Here is a 21,331-nt window from a genome sequence, read left to right as displayed (position 1 = left end):
ACTTGTACAATAGACTCAGAAGATGGCCCTTTCAGATTTATCTGGCATCTTCACAAAAATAGTTAAGTCATGCAGCCATTTGCCTGGCAGCATAGCTGCATTTACTGGTCCCAGATCTTAGAGGCTTTACCCTAACCCACATAAAATGGGGTATGCCAAGAAGTATTTCCTATTTTTAAATAAAGTTTAGTATTAGACAATAGCTACCATTTGTTTTTCAGCATTAACTGAATGGATGGCTATACAGCCAGACAGAGTAGCTCACTGTGCAGATGGATCCTTAAGTCACAATCTAGTTAGCAAAGATCAGAGGAAAACCATTCAAACTGAACCAAAAATCCAATCACCCCAAAACATTAAGCCTGAATTACGAGTTCAATCAACTGAATTGTCATTGGCCCCACATTCCTCTGGTGCATGAAATAATATTTAGCTTAAGTCTCAGAATATAAAGTGACAATCAAGAAGATAGTTATTCTGTAATTAAAATAGTAAAGTTAAAGTTAATACAGAAAATGGGACATGAAAGTGGACTGAACAAAGAAATGTTTCTGAATTCAGCTGCTTATTGGAATATAATGATCAAGTAGAAGTTTCAGTTTTTCTATCAGCACACTAGTGAGAGCAACTTATTTAGAAATTATACTTGTTAAATTATGTATGGATCTGTGTGAGTGATTGAGTTAAGTCACAAGAATTCCTGTTTGTCCTCCCCTCAGCCCAGAAGTTTGTTAATGTAGTAGCACATTAAGGTTTAATTGGTAAATCCTAGGTTTTTTGCAGGGTATGCTGTGTCATGGTGTATTATGAAACTGAACATGAGGGAATCTTTAAGTGCTGAATATTCTGGAGCTGTAGTAATGTTACAATATTTAAAATGATGAATACGTGAAAAACAGCCTCATCTATTCTGTAAACACTTCTGAAACATCTGGGAGTGAGACTTTTTGAGAAGTCTGTTTAAAAAAAAAACAAACAAATCTAAAAAAACCCCAGTGTTCAAACATGAAAGCTCCTTCAGTTTGGCCTGTGTTGTACCGCTTTGTGTTCAGATACCACCACTTGCCTACTTGGTTTCATTTCAGATTCTTTTTAAAGCTTCTGCACATCAGCAAAACATGTTGTACTTTTGTAAGATTAACCATTACGCAATCACTTTTTAGAGTATAACTAATTACCATACCGTAAGAATAGGCCCAATCCTGCTGCCCCAGCACTAGCTAAATTCCTGCTGAGGGACTCCAAGATTGTGCCCAATATTTAGATATTTGGGGAAGGCAACAAAAGCAACTTGAAAGTACACAGAAATCTACTTTGAGCTCATTCTGAAGCTTGCTACAAACACACAATCTTTTGCTTGAAGGATTGAGAGATGTACGCTGTACTTAAGAACTATCACCCATTTTACTATGATTTACAATAAAAACATTATCTTTTTTAAAAATAATGCCATTTTCAGATTATGGCACAGACATTTTCCATTATCAAAAAGAGGAAGCTAATGTAAACTTTTTTTTTTGTCTTAATGACTCCACAAAGTAATTTAAGCAACTTTACAAAGAAATCTCTTTAAAAACTCTATACAACACTAAAAATTGAGCATCCAGGCAAACTTAACTGTAACCAGTCTGACAATCCCTGGATTAAAAAAAAATTACAGGAAGAAGAGAAGGTGAAGGAAAGTGCAGATATAAAAATAATTTGGGAATTATTGTTCAATAAGCCTGAACTGAGCTAGTAAGGACAGGTGATCAGAAGAGTTATGTTCATTGGGAAGACCATTAACTGTCCACAGATCTTGCTCTGTTAAAAGTGATAATCTACCAAGAAGCTTCAGACCTCCATCGAAAGTATCTTCGCCTCCTACATAAAAAGGAAAGAAGAAATGTATGTGCAGAAAACACACCGCTGTGAGTCAAATCATACATACCCACACCCGCCTTATACATGGAAGAAGGACTCCAACCTGGGAGGAGTGACTTGTGAGGTCTTAATACAACGCTTTGATAACAATGATGCTATACACAAATTTGCACAGATCACTTCACAGCTGATTATATCCACTGTGTTGTGTGAGAGTTAAGCTCATTCTGTATGTAACAAACAAGACCTTTGACACAGTAGCTGTTGCTTTGTTCATGAAAAGCTGGACAGCTTCACAGAACTCCTGGTCTTCAACAAGCCAGTAGCTTCTTTTGGTCTCCATGAAACTACTCAGCTGGTTCAGGAACTTTACTCTTCAAGCAGCTTTGCAGAGCTCTAACAAGCCAAGTCACTGTGCAACTGTTCAGTCAGCTCAGGAATATGGCTTCAGCACAGATCCTGAACCAGCGGAACTTTTTGCACACATCCTGGTCTTCAAAGCTACAGTTGCTGTGGCAAAGATCCAGATCTTCATGGATAAAACTATTCAGCTGGTTCAGGAGTGCTCCTGAACTGTCTGAACAGTACTACAGAATTCCTGGGCTACAAAGAACCAAAAGCTGGGTCTCAAACTGAATTTCCCCCAACTAAGCATACAATAAACCAACAGCTATGCAGTAAAACCCATTTTTTGGGGTTAATTAACAAATTGACCTAGCTACAGAGACCCCTCCACACCCAAAACGTACCTGTAGGTTATAAGATAATGATGTCCAAAACATTACCAGACTTAGAACGCAAACTCTTTATTAGGCAATTTTTAAAATTTATTAGCACTTGGAAACTAACTAATCGATTTTCTTGGAACTACTCAGAAAATTCAAGTTTTACTCAGATTATATGATGAAAGTTTGGGGCAGATACACTGTTTTTCATACAAGACAAAGCCTGAATTCCTGTTTTTGGAGCAAAACTGAATACAACCTTAATTAGGGCATGCAATTAGGGCATTCTAGGTGTTTAGGGCTCAGTCTTGCAAGGTGCTGAGCAACCTTAACTCACACTGAAGTCAGGGGCAGTTGAGGACCCATGGCACCTTGCAGAAGTTTTCAGCACATTGCAAAACCAAGTCCTTGATTAATTGGCTAGATTAATTTTCTTGCATTTTTCCTTTTACATTTGGTAGTGTATAGAAAACTGAGGCACAGATGGTTAAGCAATTTGAAAAGGCCACACCGGAAGACTGTGCTTAAGGTAGGAACAGAACCCAGGTCTCACTGTTCTGGGATTTATCCCTAAAATGATTCAGCTGGCCAGGCTGCACTGTATAATGGTTCTGTGAAACTAAAAGGATTTCAAGCAATATAAAAGGCTCATTATCCTGTATGATGATGTAAGATGAAGCAAAGCAGATGGACAATTGTAAAACATGAAAATGTGTCTCAGGGAACCCACAACAAGACCACAAATACGGTAAGTGGTACATTGCTTCATTGGTAACATTTAAAAGCCAAGAACGGGTACCCACTCAGATGAGTTATGTCTTCCTTGCGCCATCTGGTGAATTTTAGCTGCAACAGCAACCACAAAATTGTGGCACAGGTAAACATACACAAATGCGCTGCTCCAGTGTGATTTTTCACCCCATACCAAGAGATCTCAAAACCACATAGGTCATCTCTTGAGACAAACACTAATGCTGCTCCAAGGTAATTTTAAATATGAGCACTCATGCAGAAGTTGTCATATATCATCTCTAATGCATCTGAAATCTCTTATTCTTGAAATGTGAACCAATCATGTCACTGGTCTCGTCACTAAGCTCACATAGGCTACTGAGTGAACCTTGGTGTTTACTTCTTTAATTAATGCTCGTCAGGAGTCTCAACTCCTTGAATCTTCTTATAGTCACAGAGACAATGGACGACCACATAAGCGTCAAAGTATTTGGTAAAAGAAACCATGCAGGCCTCTGCAATGTTCTACAGAGGATGTCCCCTACATACTACAATGATCCCAGCAAGCAACAAGCTAACATCAATCAGTAAGGGAGAAAATAAAGGACAGGAAGAGAAAAGACTGTAACCTTAATCTGTGAGAGAACAGTTCATATGTTCAAAATGTTTGGGCACCTGTAAATCACTGAGGTTAGTATCTTTTGTGTACTTGAGATCTGTGAAATTTACAAATATGCCTCCTTTTAGGCTAGGTTCTGAAGTTTATCATTCAGCAGGGAGATATTCCTTAAGAGAACTTTAGTGCTTGAATTCAGCTTCTTTACCTGGCTGAGCAGCACTATCATCCTTTGCTGCAGAATAGAAAATGTAATCCACAGTGACAGCACTTCTGGAATGACAAGTTGTTACTTCTGGAATCCCACTTTCAGGTAAGTAATGAGAGTAGACCGAAGATAATCTAAAGTGGTGTTGTAATTTTGAAGGAAACCTAAACAGAATTACACGGAAGTATTTTACTTCATTATTGCTACTAAGTAAAAGACTTAGTCATTAATAAAACACACTTATTTAGTTATTATGGCAAAACAAATAAGCTGCATAAACAGAGTCTTTATTTTTAACACCCCCCAAATGCGCCAAGTAACATTCTCATGTTTTGCATCTTGTTAACTTCTTGGAGCAGGGATCTAAGGTACAATTTTCAAAGGAGTCTAAGGCCATGTCTACACTAGTGAACTTACGGTGGGTGGCACAGTTGCATCGCTATAAGATTGCTTGCGTAGCCAGTCTATGCCAACAGGAGAGAGGTCTCCCGCTGACATAGCACTGCGCACACAAGTGCTTTTGCCAGTAAAAAACTTATGTCGAGCAGGGGTCTGTTTTTTCACATAAGTTTGCCGACATAAGTGGTAGTGTAGACATGCCCTAAGTCCAATTTTCAAGTGATTTAACACTTAGGATCCTGTCCCATTGACTTTCAAAGAGATTTAGGGTCAGTCTACACAAGAAATGCCACAGCAGCACAGCTGTATTGCTGTAGTGTAGATGGAAGGGGTTACTCCATTACTGTAGTAAATCCATCTCAGCAAGAGGCAGTAGCTAATTGATGAAAGAATTCCTCCATCAACCATGACTGAGGATGGCTTAATTACATTGCACAGGGAGTGAAATTTTTCACAGCCCTGAATGATGTAGTTAAGTCAACCTAAATTTGTAATGTAGGCCAGACCTTCGGATAAGTACTTCATCTTGATTAGCTCTTCCACCCATGTAATTACTGTATTCTTCCTTCCTCTTGACACCAACCACATGTCCCTCCATGCCAGTCTAAACTGGAAGCCACCCTCTTGATGTTTAAGTAAACTTTTGGGTTTAACTAGGAGTTTTCACGTTAAATCTTTAAATGCTTTTAGGCTTTTCTTTTTAAAACTTAGTTATGAGTCTAAAAAGAGAAAGGAAGTACCTGTCTCCATGCCTGTCCAATATGGAATTCTTGGGGAGAAGAGTTTTTAAAATAATTAAACTTTTTCCTTTTCTATCCAGTTTGATCTCTCTCCTCTTCATTACCATAGTTCTTTGTTTCCCACTAAGGATACTTATTAACATTTATAAACCAGCATCTTCAAAATGGAAGGAAATATGAGAATTTAAGCAGCTGGATACTGCTGCCACGTATAAACAGATTTCTGCAGCTGGCCCCAAATTCTATGGCTTTGCTATATCACTATAAAACAAAAAGAGTGCTGGTTATATCCAAAAGTAAACAGATGTCAAAAGTATTGTTTAATGAGGAGAGATGGATCTTGCCCAGTAGCCAGTCTTGATATTTCCTTAACCTTAGCTCCTTAGTTTGGAATAACATGCATCAGTAGCCCCATATAGAAATGGTCCTTTACAATACATAATTCTAATCCTTTCCCATCTGTGGTTATTTGATCTTTCACTTTTAAATGAAAGATGATTTTTTGCCCTTTGCATAGTTATCCTAATCCAAATTTTTCTGGGTTCTATTCTCCAATTACTACTTTTGAAAACAATAGGCAGCCATGCTTTTGAACTAGTGTAGTTGCTGAAAGTAAGACCACGGTATAAGAATGATGAAACATACAATTTAATTTTAGTTTGTTTTTATTCACATCCTCTAGCTGCTCTGATAATTCAAGGGTGCAGGAACTAACTCACCAGAACACAGTTGTGAAATGTCAGAGGAAACATTACATTATCTCTGAAAACTGCATTGACTCCGTTTCTGAGACATTTAATTGAGAAGATGAGGGCTTAGGTGTGGTGATGTCTACTTTTGAAAACGTCTTTTTTGTTGTGTGTGTGTTTTATTAGATAATGTGCATGTAAATAGAGACATGTAAATACGTACATTTTAACATCCTACATGGGCAGATACAAAACCCAATTAGAAGACCACGTACAGTGTTATCAGTTATCTAATTTGAAATCATATGATATATGCTCAAGGTTTTGGTTTTGCCTTTTTTTTTTTAAAAAAATAGGAGCCAACAAACAGCCTTCTCAGGGTTTCCAAGACTTACTTTTCAGCTGCTATTATGATCTCTTCTGCGTGCTCCAGTTTTGATTCTTTTTTCTCTCCACCTACAAAAAATAAATAGAATTTCTTATCTATGTTTTAAATGAGATCATTAAGACCATTGGAGAAAAACTATAGGAAAAGTAGCCTAGGACAACTCTTCAAATGCTATTTATTTTTCTTTTGATGGGAAAGATTAAATACATAAAAACTGAATTGAATTGCTCAGTTTCATTAGAGCCCCTTCAAACCAATCTGTACCTTTCCAGAAAACTTTACCTAGAAATATACCCTTTCAAATTACAGAGCAATTCAGATGAGCTGAATGTATGTTTAACCTTGAACATAAAGACAAAAAGTAGATTTAGATGAAAGGTTTTAAAAATAGCCCACAACAGTGGTTCTAATATTTCCAGTCACCTACTGCATGTTAATCTCAAAGGAATTTATTTTTCTAAGGCCTACGCCTGAAAATGCCTAGGATGGTGAAAAACTTTATCCCTGAGTAGTCCCACTGAGCTCATGTTTGTAAGACTGGGGCCCATTTTTTAAAATGGAAAAATATCTGGTCTTCAACAGTAAATCTGGGTGATGTTTTCATAGAACCACTAAGTTTACCTGTTCAGAAACTGACCTGTGTTTTCTTCTTGTCGCTGCTGTTGTACCTCATACACACAACTCTGTGAAATGCCTAGACTTGGGGGCCAAATTGGAATAGTTAAGATTCTTTGTCCCCTAGGAAACTGCTCTTGCCCAGACACCTAAAAAGATATATGGTTGTTTCAAACAGAATCTGATTTAGTTCACAAGATACCTGTGCAAAATTTTAGTTTAAAAAACTTTTTTTTTTTTTTTTAAAGTCAGCTGTGATCCAAACAACAAAAAAGACATACTGCTAAAAAGTTCACTTTTCTTATCCATGCTGTGATGTAGTGTATGAACACAGGGTAAACAGTGGGCGGTTAAGCCCAATTAAGCCATAGGGTATAATTGGTGATCAAACTCAACCTGAGAGGAGCTGGATCTTCAGAAAGGAAGGAGCACAGGGCAGTAGAAGGAAGGCAATGGAGGATACCCAGGTGAGACGTAGAGGGTATTTCCTCTCTTGGGCTAAAGGTTGAGAAGTCTGGGAGACCTGAAGCCTAGAGCCAAAACTGGAAGGCCTCAAGCCAGAATGAAGATTGAGAGGCCTGGGGCAGTGAAGCCTAGGGCCAGGGGCAGGTTGTCTTGAGCCAGCAGGAAACCAGAGGCAGTTAAGTCCAAGAGGCTGTGATAAGTAAATCTTAAGGAGCATTTGGACTGGACCTTGAGGGGCTCCAGGGAGAAAGGCAAGAACTCTGCTGTCACACTTGGGGTACTACAAAGTGGGAGATATCTGGAAGACAAGTCTGGAGCAAGCTCCTCTGGCTGACCTCTAGGGGTCAAATAGGGGTACAAACCCGACCTCTAGGGAGACCTTCTGGAAGGTGTTGGCCCTTACAAAAGGCCCAGGAAGGGACTGGAGTAAAAGGCTTGAGGAAAGACTAATGACACAAAGGAGTCCAGAGAAGTAGCGGCAAAGAGTCTGACAGAGCAGACCTTGGCTGCTTGTCCTAGGTTCTCGGGTCTGGAACCCAGCATAAAGAGTGGGTCTGCATTCCCATACCACCCACTGGGAAAGTGGTGTGAAGCACCTCTGAAGTAAGGGGATTAGGGCAATTCAGAGCCTGGAGAGATGCGGGTAAGGGCCAAATGGACCCTGAGTCAGGGGCTAAAGACCTTGGATTGATTTGTTAGACTGTTTGTGGGTCTTTTTTACCATGATAGGAGCATGGAACTAAAATTTGACCTGCCTGGAGGGCCAAAATGTGAGAAGAGGAAGACCACTAAAGGACCAGAATAACCATCAACAGGGGATGCTAGAGAAGGCAAAACTGTTATGCCACACCCAGCTATGAGGGGGCATACTTGCAGTGAGTCCACTCTTCTATACAGGCCTTAAACATGCCTTTTTAAGCAGCTCTTCAAAGCTTTCTTTGCTAAACCACGATATTCTTTATATGCAACTTCTCTGCTTGCTCTTGCTTATCAACATCTTTACAACAACCCTATTTTGTAAAATAGTTCTTGCGAGACTAAGCTGAGAGAATATGAAGACCTCTTGTTAGGGACATTAGAAGCTCTAGTGCAGGGGTTCGGGACTCCTCAGGGGGTCGGGAGGTTATTACATAGGGGGTCACGAGCTGTCAGCCTCCACCCAAACCCTGCTTTGCCTCCAGCATTTATAATGGTGTTAAATATATTTTAAAGTGTTTTTAATCTTTAAGGGGAGGGTCGCACTCAGAGGCTTTCTATGTGAAAGGGATCACCAGTACAAAAGTTTGAGAACCACTACTCTAGTGTAAACACTTCACTGACTGCTGACATTGCTTTTAACAGTGAAGCATTTATTCTTCTGGGAGAAAAACAAAAGGGGGCTGAAAATGGGGTTGGCAGATGATGGGCAGTTAACACCAATAATGGAAAATTCACATTTCCCTAGTGTAGATGCTTTAGTCACTTCAAAATAAATAGCTATTGGTGATATGTCGAATGCTATGTTCAAACTAAACTCACATAAAATATCTTAGAATGTGGTGCCACACTCAAACATGGCTTCTACTTTGGTTACCTAGCAATCATGACTTTGACTTTACACTTAAACGCTCATCAATACAGCCCCGGCTCATCCATATTGTGAGAATAATCCTTTTGAAAAGGTTCAGATGGTCCGTGATTAAATCTCCTCCCACACAAAAACCTGGGACACTTAAATCAAAACTAATAATGGTGTAAGGTGGAACAGTATTTTACTCTGTCAGTAGGACATGTTTTATGGACATTTAAGCTAAGCTAATGAAAAGGGAAGCTTGTCTTATACTGACTAATAACTTAGGCACTACTGTATTGCCAGTTGTAAAAGGAATACCTTAATACTTAAATAGAATTGTTTTTTTTGGGGGGGGGGAGGGAAGTACCCTTTACAAAAGAAAAGGAACACTTGCCAAGTGCTAGACTTGGCATTTAAAGTGTTCCCAGAAAAGTGGGCCAGATCTACACTACACTACTATATCAGTATAACTACGTCACTCAGGGGTGTAAAAAATCCACACCCAAGTGACAGTTTTACTGACCTACCTCTGATGTAGACAGCACTATGTCAATGGGAGAGCTGCTCCCACTGACATAGCTCCCGCTTCTTGGGGAGGTGGATTAACTACGTCAATGGGAGAAGCTCTTCCATTGGCATAGGAGAGTCTTCACTAAAGCACTACAACGGTGGTGTACGTGAAGACAAGACCTAAATTAAGCCAGAGGTAAGGTCCAGATACAAAACTCGTACATATACCACTTTCAAGAAAAATTGTTTATATGTTTGAAAATGTTAGAGATTCATTGAACTGAAAGCTAGGTGCTGGTACCAAAACAAAGGCCTCACAGGCTTGGCAGACAAAGCAGTTACGATTCTAGTCCTATAAAAATCCAAGCACTAGCAGAGGCTGGGTGTGAACAACAGGTCCCTAACGGCTCATACTGCCCACCCCTGCCCGAGTTTAAAACCACCAAATGGGATTTACTAGCACCCAAATAAAGCAGGAATTAAAATTAGCCAACTGGTGAAGCCCAATGGCATAGATGGCTTCCAACACTGGGGATTGGGTACCAGCTTGGCCACTGCACTTCTGAAACAAAACACTGAGTCAGCCTCAGACCCAGCATAGCAATTCTGTCACAGACTTTCCTCTGTTTGTAGATTTTAGAGTGGAGGTCAAAATTGGGCTTCTAATGGCAACTCAATTCCAAACAGAACTGGAAAGGGTTAAGTGGTCAGGTAGGTCTATTAACTCTACAGGTTGCACCTGGAAGGAAAGCCAGGAAGCTTGCAACAGACAGGGGCTGCTGCTGGGAAAAGGGATGAGGGTTTGGAGCGGTTATACCCAAGGCAAGAAGGGGAACCAAGATTTGTAGGAAGCAGTCCAGGGAAGGAACAGTGAGGGCTGGGAGACGAAAGCCCAGAACTGCTGGACATAGGGTCCCTGGAGTAGTGAATGAGGACATGGCAGAGACTGTGGCATAGAACAGGAAGACTGCTTGGGTTATGGTGGTGGTGACAGAGAATTGAAGGACTGTATCCTGAAAGGAGGAATGCTGAGTGACCTAGCCAGAGGGTTGCATCATGAAGACGCTGCGGTTCCTGGGACGAGAGGAGCTGCAGACCCGAGAGAGAGAGAGAGTGTGATGGCATGTGACCACGAGAAGGGGGCATTGATCTCGAGAGCTAATCCCACAACTGATCAGGAGGCGGCACCGGATAAGCAATGAATGGTGCACACCGTGACAGGTGGCCAGTGTCACTCCATAAAATATTTCTTTCCCGCCAGCATTAATTCTTACTTGAGATGAAAAGAACACCTACCTTTCCTATAGGTAGTCCTTCATAATTCAGCTTTCCTTCCTTTATAAAACTGTACAGTGGAGAACCAGGAACAGAGTTGAAGTCACCACAAATGATAATAGGACAGAATCTACCATCTTTCCGATGGGCAACGTTGGCAATCTCTGCCAGTAACATTGCCAGTTGGGTCAGTTTAATGTCCCCTCGCCTTGGATTATACAGCAGATGTGTGTTGGCTATACAGACTGCAGAAGTAGCTTTACAGTGAAATCTGGGCTGCAGAAGCAACACTAGTCCAACATTATCTCTGTCCAAGAGTGGAATATTATGGCGGAAAAATTCCACTGGGTTTGAAGAGATGAGATTAAATTTGGAAATTTTGAAGCAAATAGCACAGCCATCAGGTTTCCTTCCTGTCCTCATTTTATATTCACAATGATAACCTGTACGAAAGAAATGTGAATCACTAACGAAAAAAAACAAAACAAGAACATAGCTCATGCTATTGTTTTTCCATAGTAGTCAATACCTGAGCCTGCTATAGTTAAGGCTGCAAAATGTTTCCACTGTACCCATTTTCAAATGTTCCTAACTTTGAGATCTTCACCTTTTGGGCTGAAATGTGCCATGTTAGGTCTCTGTCTGAAAGCTAATTATAAAAAAAGAATATAAGCAATTGAAAATGGGGGGATTATAATGGAAGCTGTTTTGCATAATTAAATACATATGTAAAGAGAAAATTGTCTTTATAAATGACTTACTAAAAATATGCCTCCCAATACATATTCCTATCAATAAATCCCCTTTTGCTTTAATGGCTGCTGAGAGGAAAAAAATCACTCTCCTAAGTGCACGTTAACATAGGGCCTGAAACTCATTTACCTAAAGGGCTGTTTACACTGCTCTGTACACTGACTGAGCAGTGTAAAGGGATCTTAGTGTAAGTGAGCATCAGGCCCATGATCTTCATCTTTCAGAATAAGAGTTACTTTGCTCTAGCACTGTACTGCCATCCCAAGAGGGCAAACTTTATAGCTCAACAACCCACATTCAAATTTCAGGCTCTGAATAGCGTTTTTATTTTCCGGGAGGGAAAATGTTCACTTTTGCATTCTCTGAAAGAGAAAAGATACATGCCTCCTTTATGGACATGTCTAAGTTCGGTGTGACTTGTTAAAATAAAACCAGATTTCTGAGGCTACACATCATGCACCCAAGGAACTCAGAAAAGAAACACTTGGATGTGAGAAGTTAATCTGAACAATAAATCCAGTTCGGTATCTTCTGTGGTGTATATACTTCTAAACTAAATGATTTAAGATACGCATCATGGCACTTCTCATGTGTCAAAAAAGTCAAGTCAAATATAAAATGACTGATGCTTTCAAGTTTATTCAGGGTGCTACCAGAGCAGCTTAATAATGCTTTACCTGTGAAATATTCCTATAAAGAACAATACTTGACAGATTTCTGCAGGTCAGAAATGATTGTCTGACAGCTTTAAAAACATTACTCTATTACAACATTATTCTTTTAATATAAAAATCACCCAACTTTCTGAAATTTTCTTTACTGTAGTAAGACCTGCATGGTCTCAAAATAAGCTTCTCAATATATTAAGAGTGCTTTGTACCCAACACAGCTTAAAAATAACATCTTTTCTGAAAGTTCTTTTCATATAAAGCAAGACATTTATATTCAACATTACCAATGCATTATTTTGGGATTATAATATTTTCCATTAGCTGTAACTGTCACAAAAGGTAAGTATTTTCTACAATTCTATGTATGACTGAAGCTGTACATCTTCCACCGTAATTAAATACAACTATTTATGAAAGTATACTTTGAGTGTATTAACCACTTTAGGGAACACACAACAGCTTAAATAAATGGTTACACTAAACTCTAAAGCATACATAATATAGGATTTAGAAACCAATCAACAAGACTGGTTTTGATTTGTAGCTTCAGTTAAACCTAGAATTCTAAGATCCAACATCAACATCCCTCTAGAATTTAAGGGACTGACTTGCATGTTTTAAGCATCTCTTGTGAAGTGATGAGTGCCTCCTTTCCCACTGAAGCCAACGAAAGCTGAGGGCACTCAGCAATTTACAGGATCAGGTCTTAAGTAAATTCATTTGAAAGCCGTTCTGGGCCCAGTACTGCACTTCATATGCAGGCAAAATTCAGGCATTAATGAGTATGCCAAAATAAGGAGTGCAAGAGCAGGTCTTAAAGTAACAACTATTTATCTAATTTTTGCCATATCAAAAACGCATCTTTCTTCATTCCACATGGATTATTTCTTATAAGTACCCGATCTATATACCCGATCATAAGCCGGTTCATTTATAAGCTGACCCCCTCCCCAAGATGGATAAGTAAAAATGGAAAAAAATTCATAAGCCGACCCCTACAATTCAGGGGTCGGCAAACTTTGGCTCCTGGGCCATCAGGATAAGCTGCGGGCGGGCTGAGACCGTTTGTTTATCTCGAGCATCCACAGGCACGGAGGTAAGCCTAAGTAAAACAAAGTATCCCGGTATGCCAGCAGCTGATGGGTGGGACAGCAACTGGTGGGGAAATTTTTTTTGGGGGGGGAGGAGAAGGGAAGGAGCTGGGGGTCAGAGGAGTAACCCCTGTGACCACCCCCCCACATGACCCCACCCCTAGCCCGGGACCCCCACGCTCCCCATCCCATCCCTTCCCACCTTAGCTGGGGCGGGCCGGGGAGGATGTCTCTGGCCTGGCTGCAGCCTGCTCTGCTGGGCGGGGCCGGGCGGCGCAGCCGCAGCCTCCTAACTCCTGCTAATCCGAGGAGCTGCAGCTGCTTCGGAGGCCAGGGGAGAGCAGCATAGCCAGAAGCGGAGAGACTCTGGCCCTGCCTCTTCCCTTCTGGCTCTGTTGGCGGTGCTGCCTCTCCTTGCCCCTCTGTGAGGGGAGGGGCTGTGTCCCATCTCTCCCTCTCTATACCCGTTCATAAGCCGACCCCCTTCTCTGATGCTTTCCTTTTTTACTAAATAAAAAAAAATTGGCTTATGAATGAGTATATACGGTACATTAAAAAGGAAAATGTAATGAAATGTGGGACAAAAAGGTGTTCCATCATACCCAAAGATTCCAAACTCGGCTTGATCTCCATTCCAAAATGGTCCTCTTGTACTTCTTGCAAACACAGTACCTAAAAGAGTTTTTCCAATTTGAATTTAATACATTAACAAACATATTAACAAAAGCTTTCACTTCATTAACTAGTGCATCTATTTTTTCCTTGAAGCCTTAGTAACTTTATTTACAGAGGTAAAAAACCATCATGCAAGAGCTTTCTCTATTTAAAAACTGCTTAGTGCAAGTAGTATTTGGTACCCGTTTTATTTATTCAAAATTCTGATCTTTCTAATCATGTAAATTTACCAAATGACTAAGTGACAAAAAATAAAAAAGCTCCCGGTTGACAAGGAGCTAAATTTTCAAGTTTGGGTGCTTGACTGGGATGTCCTAATCCTATACTTGGACACAAATCAGCACTTAAGCCCCACTCTGACAAACATTTATGCACTTGAGTAACTTTACTCATGTGAGAAGCCTTGTGATCAGCTTGCAAAGCTCAAAGTAGTAGCAGAGGCTCGAGATATCTGCCCACAGACTCCCTAAAACAGCACTGCCTAGGTTTATAAATCTCACATTTGGGAGATTAAAAATTAAGTTTCTAGCCTTGATTCCTGATGTCTGTAGTGTGTATTTGTGTTTGGGGGCTCACTTGGTGTGTGCTGAGCTTGTGTTTGTCTGTCTGTTTGAAGGACCGTATGCTGTGGCTGGCAGTTGGAAGTTGTGAGCTTCTAAACAAGGTTTGAAATCTAGAAGCCTATATTAATTGGCTGAACCTTAGTCAGGGGGCAGGGCTAACAAGAAGGCCAGAGATTTATAAAGCAGTGAGCAAGCAACCAGGGAGCAGCAATCACAATTTTTCAGCAGCCTGAGCATTCGCAGGTTACCATTTCATATATACAATACGGAAGGGGAGAGATTTAAAGGAGGATGAGGTAGCAGCTTTCTAGATTTTGACGGAGATCTTTTTCCACTCGCAAGGGGCAGCATAGCAGGAACTGCTTGTTGCAGAGTTGGGCAATCAAGCCTGGAATCACTGGTGAAGGAAAGGTAGGAGTTGACCTTGTGATAAATTAAAAGGTCCGATAGGCAGTGCAGAAGAAGGCTGTGAAGGACTTTGCGAGAGCTGCTGCAAGCAAGATGGTGTTCTTGACAGTAGCATTTTGAATGGAGTTGAGCGATGAGGTTGCCAGCACTGAGAGAAGAAATTACAATAGTTAAAGTGTGAAGCGATCAGGACTTGGATAAGAATTTTGGTAGCATGGGCAGAGAGGAAAGACTGGATCCTAGAGGAGCTGTGCATGAAAAAGTGGGAAGATTTGGACATGGCCTGGATGCATAGGTTCAAAGAGAGGGCTGAGCCAAAGATGAAGTGAAAGTTACAGGCCTGAGTGACAGACTGCTGTCCACTCCAACAGAGAAGCAGGAGAGAAGCTAGTTTCAAGAGAAAATAATGAATTCTGTTTTGGCCATGTTAATTTTTAGTAGACGTCTAGTCATGGATGTCTAGCTATCAAAAAAGACAAGCTTAAATTTTAGTTTAGATGGAGGGGTGAGGTCTAGCATGGAGAGGCAGATCTGCAGGTCATTCGTATAAAGATGGTAGTCAAAACCTCATTTGCAAATGAGATCAACCAGAGATAAGATATTGAGGGAGAAGAAGAGATTGCCAAAGCAGAGCCCTAGAGAGGACCTCCCACTGAAAGGGAGGGAAGGAGGATGATGACCCACTGAATAAGACATCCAAAGGGTAGGAAGAGAATCAGGAAATGACATCATGAAAATGCAGGAATGATGGGATGAGAGACTATGTTTGACCGTAGAAGCATTAAGGACAATTTCAGAAGTGCATGTGTAAATATAGTAATGGGGATTACAGTAACACTACCACTGGCTGCTGCCTGAGGTTTAGATCACTCAGAAAACATTACTTTGGTAAACATGAACCAGCAGTACTAATAAGCATGACGTGGTAACTTAAAGGACAGTTGAATCTATTAGAAATCTTATCTACTAGATCACATACAATCCAAGACTACTCTTGCTACACGTTGACTATGTTGTTCTCAATGAAACCTGTGTTAGTTTTCCACTTACATCTGCATCCAGGTGTTTGATTTCCCGTAGAATGTTGGGAAATCTATAACCCCAGATTAACACTGGCCGTCTGCAGTGATTATACAGGTGGGAGTTATCTTCTAACAAATTCTGTGAAAGAATATTGTAGGACATCACAGTAAAATCAAACTTTCCCTTGTCTTCTGTATTGTTTTGGTCAATTTGCTTATCTTCAAGAATCTTCATTTTTTTACTATGGTGACAGAAATACTCCCAATGTCTTTTGATCATGCCTGTTAAAACATTAAATACCAAAATGAATGATCATGTAATACATTTGCATTACCATACATTGATCTTACAACTTGTTTTGTATGCCACATATTGTACTTAAGGAATTATTATTCCTCTTGAGAGCTCTCTCTGCTTAAACAAATGTATAGGAAAGTTTGTACCTGTCATGATTAGAAATATTTCAGACCTTCCATTTGAGATGGAAGTAATAAACTGTGCTCATATAAACTGCAAAATTGGTAGCCACTGGGTATGCCCCACATTTTAGACTTCTCTGAAGTTGGAGTAACCTGATATATCCTATGAAGCTCATTATGGCCAGTTTCCAGATATGCTACTCATGGTGTTTATAACTCTCCTGTAAAGTTTGGGGATTAGAGAGACTCAAAAGCTTTCATATGGTTCTAAATTTGGAGCCACAAGAACCACTGAAAATGCCATCTTGTCTCTGCATTATCTCCTATACAGTATCAAGAGTAATAAAGGACCAGGAAACAAGTAGCAAAACTGATACTCTTATCTAAGGGCTTGTCTAGACTACAAAATGAAGTCGACTTTATCTTATTCGACCTTGAGCCTCCGAATTAAATCAATTGTGCCTGGTCACTCCATGTTCATTGTCTTGATGGAGTGCGTCCTCACTAGCAGTGCAATCGTGGCTAGCTATCCCAAAGTGCAACTTGCCACAATGTGTTTTGGGAAGTTTATGCAATGCTTCTTGGGACCAAAACTTTGTCACAGGGGAGAATGGGAACACTGCGTTGGCATCCCACAATGCACTGTGCTCAATGGCAAGCCACCACGCATATGCCATAACACCAGAAGCATGGAGTCTGCTCAGTTGTGCACTCTTGCTGCGAGCATCTCAAAACACCTCACAGCTTCTCCTGCAGTATTTCCAGAGCCAAAGTAGGGTCTGCCACGCGGAACATAGCAATGTCCCGCAAGCAGACCTGCTGCAAGCCATTGAAAAACAATTCAGAGTTGCTGCTGGCAGTCGCAGAGCAGCTGCACTCTGAGCGCTGTTTCTGGTCTCGTGAAACAAGCACTGACTGGTGGGACCACTTCATTTTGCAGGTATGAGCAGTGGCTGCAGAACTTTTGAATGCAGAAGGCCACCTTCCAGGAACTTTGTGCAAAGCTTTCCCCTGCCCTGCAGTTCAGCAACACAAAAATGAGAGCTACTCTGACAGTGGAGAAGCAAGTAACAATTGCTAGTTGGAAGCTTGTAAGGCCAGACAGTTACTCGTCAGTGGGGAATCAACCGTGGGAGCTGCTGTGCTCCAAGTGTGCAGGGCTATTCATCAACTTATGCTATGAACAGTAGAGAGTCTGGGAAATGCACAGGACATTGTGGATGGTTTTCCAGCGATGGGGTTTTCTAATTGTGGTGGGCCGATAGATAGCACACATATCCTCATCTTGGCACAAGACCACCTTGCCAAAGAGTTCATAAAGCAAAAAGGATACTTTTCAATGGTGTTGCAAGCGCTGGTGGATCACACCAGGAGTTTCACTGTCATCAACGTAGGATGGTCAGGAAAGGGTTATGACGCGTGCATCTTTAGGAACTCGGGTCTGTTCAAAAAGCTGCAATCTGGGACTTTCTTTCCAGACCACAAAATGAACATTGAGGACGTTAAGATGCCTATAGTTATCTTGGAGGGACCCAGCCTACCCCTTGCTCCCTATGGCTCATGAAGCCATACACCGGCCATCTGGACAGCAGTAAGGAATGGTTCAACCATAAGCTCAGCAAGTGCAGAATGGTGGTTGAATGTGCCTTTGGTCATTTGAAAGGGCACTGGAGACGTTTACTAACAAGGCTGGACCTTAGCAAAGAGAACATCCCTATGGTTATAGCTGCCTACTGTGTCTCCATATCTGTGGAAAAAAAGGGGGGAAATTTTCTGCAGGGCTGGGCAGTTGAGACAGATCGGATGGCAGCCATTTTTGAGCAGCCAGACACCAGGGCAATAAAAGCAGCACAGCAAGGGGCGCTGTGTATCCACAAGGCTTTGAAAGGCCATTTCAACAATGAGTCGCAGTACTGTGAGCTGCTTGTCTGCATTGTGCTTTCCCAAACTTTCACCTGCCTTGTATCACTGTCCCTGTAAAGCCAACCCAGGCCCAAGCCCACTGCTTCTACTCAATAAAGAACATTTATTTCTCGAATCCATTTACTGTATTTAACAAACGTAAGTAAAGAGGGAGAACAGGAAAAAAGGTAACCTTGACGAAATGGAAAAGGAGTACTTGTGACACCTTAGAGACTAACACATTTATTTGAGCATAAGCTTTCGTGAGCTACAGCTCACTTCATTGGATGCATTTGGTGGAAAATACAGTGGGGAGATTGTGTGTGTGTGTGTGTGTGTGTGTGTGTGTGTGTGTGTGTGTGTGTGTGTGTGTGTGTGTGTGTGTGTGTATATATCACACACACAGAACATGAAACAATGGGTTCTCTCATACACACTGTAAGGAGAGTGATCACTTAAGATGAGCCATCACCAGCAGCAGGGGGGGGAAAGGAGGAAAACCTTTCATGGTGACAAGCAAGGTAGGCTATTTCCAGCAGTGAACAAGAATATCTGAGGAACAGTGGGGGGTGGGGTGGGGGGGGAGAAATAGTTTTACTTTGTGTAATGACTCATCCATTCCCAGTCTCTATTCAAGCCTAAGTTAATTGTATCCAGTTTGCAAATTAATTCCAATTCAGCAGTCTCTCATTGGAGTCTATTTTTGAAGCTTTTTTGTTGAAGTATAGCCACTCTTAGGTCTGTGATCGAGTGACCAGAGAGATTGAAGTGTTCTCCAACTGGTTTTTGAATGTTATAATTCTTGACGTCTGATTTGTGTCCATTCATTCTTTTACGTAGAGACTGTCCAGTTTGGCCAATGTACATGGCAGAGGGGCATTGCTGGCACATGATGGCATATATCACATTGGTAGATGCGCAGGTGAACGAGCCTCTGATAGTGTGGCTGATGGGATTAGGCCCTATGATGGTGTCCCCTGAATAGATATGTGGACACAGTTGGCAATAGGCTTTGTTGCAAGGATAGCTTCCTGGGTTAGTGGTTCTGTTGTGTGGTTGCTCGTGAGTATTTGCTTCAGGTTGGGGGGCTGTCTGTAAGCAAGGACTGACCTGTCTCCCAAGATCTGTGAGAGTGATGGGTCGTCCTTCAGGATAGGTTGTAGATCCTTGATGATGTGTTGGAGAGGTTTTAGTTGGGGGCTGAAGGTGATGGCTAGTGGCGTTCTGTTGTTTTCTTTGTTGGGCCTGTCCTGTAGTAGGTGACTTCTAGGTACTCTTCTGGCTCTGTCAATCTGTTTCTTCACTTCAGCAGGTGGGTATTGTAGTTGTAGGAATGCATGACAGAGATCTTGTAGGTGTTTGTCTCTGTCTGAGGGGTTGGAGCAAATGCGGTTATATCGTAGAGCTTGGCTGTAGACAATGGATCGTGTGGTATGATCTGGATGAAAGCTAGAGGCATGTAGGTAGGAATAGCGGTCAGTAGGTTTCCGATATAGGGTGGTGTTTATGTGACCATCGCATATTAGCACTGTAGTGTCCAGGAAGTGGATCTCTTGTGTGGACTGGTCCAGGCTGAGGTTGATGGTGGGGTGGAAATTGTTGAAGTCATGGTGGAATTCCTCCAGGGGTCCAGATAATGATGTCATCAATGTAGCGCAAGTAGAGTAGGGACATTAGGGGACGAGAGCTGAGGAAGCTCTATCATGCATTCTTACAACTACAATACCCACCTTCTCCTTCTAATCAGCAAAAGTATGCTTTCAGGTTTTGATGACACGCCGAAGGACACATTTCCAGGGGTCAGTCATGGGAAAAAATAAAGGAGCCATTGTACATGAATAAAATGTTTCCATAACAAGGTTGTTTTCATAACTAAAACCCTTTTTACACTAGGTGCAAGTCAGAACATAATCAGAATCCGTAACCATTCACTGTGCCGTTTTGCTACTCCAGCCATGGTGAATAGGTCATCCTGGGTCATGGGTGACCGCACTTTTAATGAAGTTTATGGCAGGCTCATGTCGGGAACAGAGGTAGCTAGTCAAACAATGGCTCTTCCCCATAGCACCACAGGAAGCTGTTTACGAACTGGGTGGGGGAGAGGGAGGGGAATATTTTCACTCCCAAATTGCGGAATCTCTCATGTGGGGCCCCAGTCCCTTTTCAGCCACTTTAAACTACTTGCCAGTGCATTAGCAGCTGCGTGGTTTGGCAATCCAGAGTGTGTGTGTGTGTGGAGGGGGGGTGCCTATGCGCCCTTTTTTTCTTAAGAGCACTTTTAATGAGAACTTTCCCCACATTTCCCCTAGGTGACCTGATGTGATATCAGTCTCCTGAGGGTAACATAGGTGGAAAGGAAGGAGATGTGGCAAGCGCCTGGGCATAGACCTGTCCTCATGCTGCAATGCTGTGTACTGCAATGATGCCAGCAGAACTAATTCAGGAGTTGGGTGAGAAAGTGTCCTACCATGGTGGAAGAAATAAGACTGCCCTGCCCAGAAACCTGCAAAGGATTGTAGAGTACCTCAATGAAAAAAAGTTTCCTAGAGATATCCTTGAAGGATTCCTGGGCTATTCCAGTCCACATAAACAGTATTTTCCAGAGGCCACCCTCTGCGTAGCTGGAGTGGCCTCTTGTAAGCAGAGAGCCACAGCACCTTGCTTTTTTCTTCACAGTAAACATGCAATACCATTGAATGTGTGTGTTTACTAAAGTTTAACTGGACTTTGATTGTAACTGTATACACACCAGAGGTGCTTCTCTGGCATCACGGTCGGCTACCGTGATGCCCTGCAACCCACAGGGCTCCAGGGTTAAAAATATTTCCTGGTTCTCGGGGAGAATGGATCCACCACTCACCTGTCTCCCATTCTCCTCCTCTTTCTCATCCATCATATTGTCCTCATTGTTGTCCCTAGACTCACACCTGTGAGGTGTCCACATTGCTTGTGAGGGTGCTAGTAGGGTCACCCCCAAGAATCACATAAAGCTTGTTGTAGAATACAGCAGCAGAACAACTGTTCACTTCCCTTGCCTTCTGGTACGCTT

General features: G+C 41.6%; 1 protein-coding gene across 5 annotated transcripts in view; it reads right to left on the bottom strand.

Moving 5' to 3' along the window:
* Positions 1–1,385: 1,385 nt before the first annotated feature.
* ANGEL2 (angel homolog 2) overlaps positions 1,386–21,331 on the bottom strand; it is a 30,052-nt gene continuing 10,106 nt past the window's right edge. For 4 of the 5 annotated variants that reach the window (XM_038394186.2, XM_043511761.1, XM_043511762.1 and 1 more), the window contains 7 exons: positions 15,989–16,242; positions 13,895–13,964; positions 10,799–11,220; positions 6,998–7,124; positions 6,368–6,428; positions 4,145–4,308; positions 1,386–1,863 (listed from right to left, as the gene is read on the bottom strand). In XM_038394186.2, coding sequence (XP_038250114.1) covers positions 1,709–1,863; positions 4,145–4,308; positions 6,368–6,428; positions 6,998–7,124; positions 10,799–11,220; positions 13,895–13,964; positions 15,989–16,242 — 1,253 coding nt within the window. In that variant the 3' untranslated portion in view covers positions 1,386–1,708. The remainder of the gene's footprint in view (positions 1,864–4,144; positions 4,309–6,367; positions 6,429–6,997; positions 7,125–10,798; positions 11,221–13,894; positions 13,965–15,988; positions 16,243–21,331) is intronic. The other variant, XM_043511764.1, reaches the window with a different exon arrangement.

This window comes from Dermochelys coriacea, chromosome 3 (assembly GCF_009764565.3).
Source record: "Dermochelys coriacea isolate rDerCor1 chromosome 3, rDerCor1.pri.v4, whole genome shotgun sequence".
NCBI lineage: Eukaryota > Metazoa > Chordata > Testudines > Dermochelyidae > Dermochelys > Dermochelys coriacea.
This window is presented reverse-complemented; position numbering and strand designations above follow the sequence as displayed.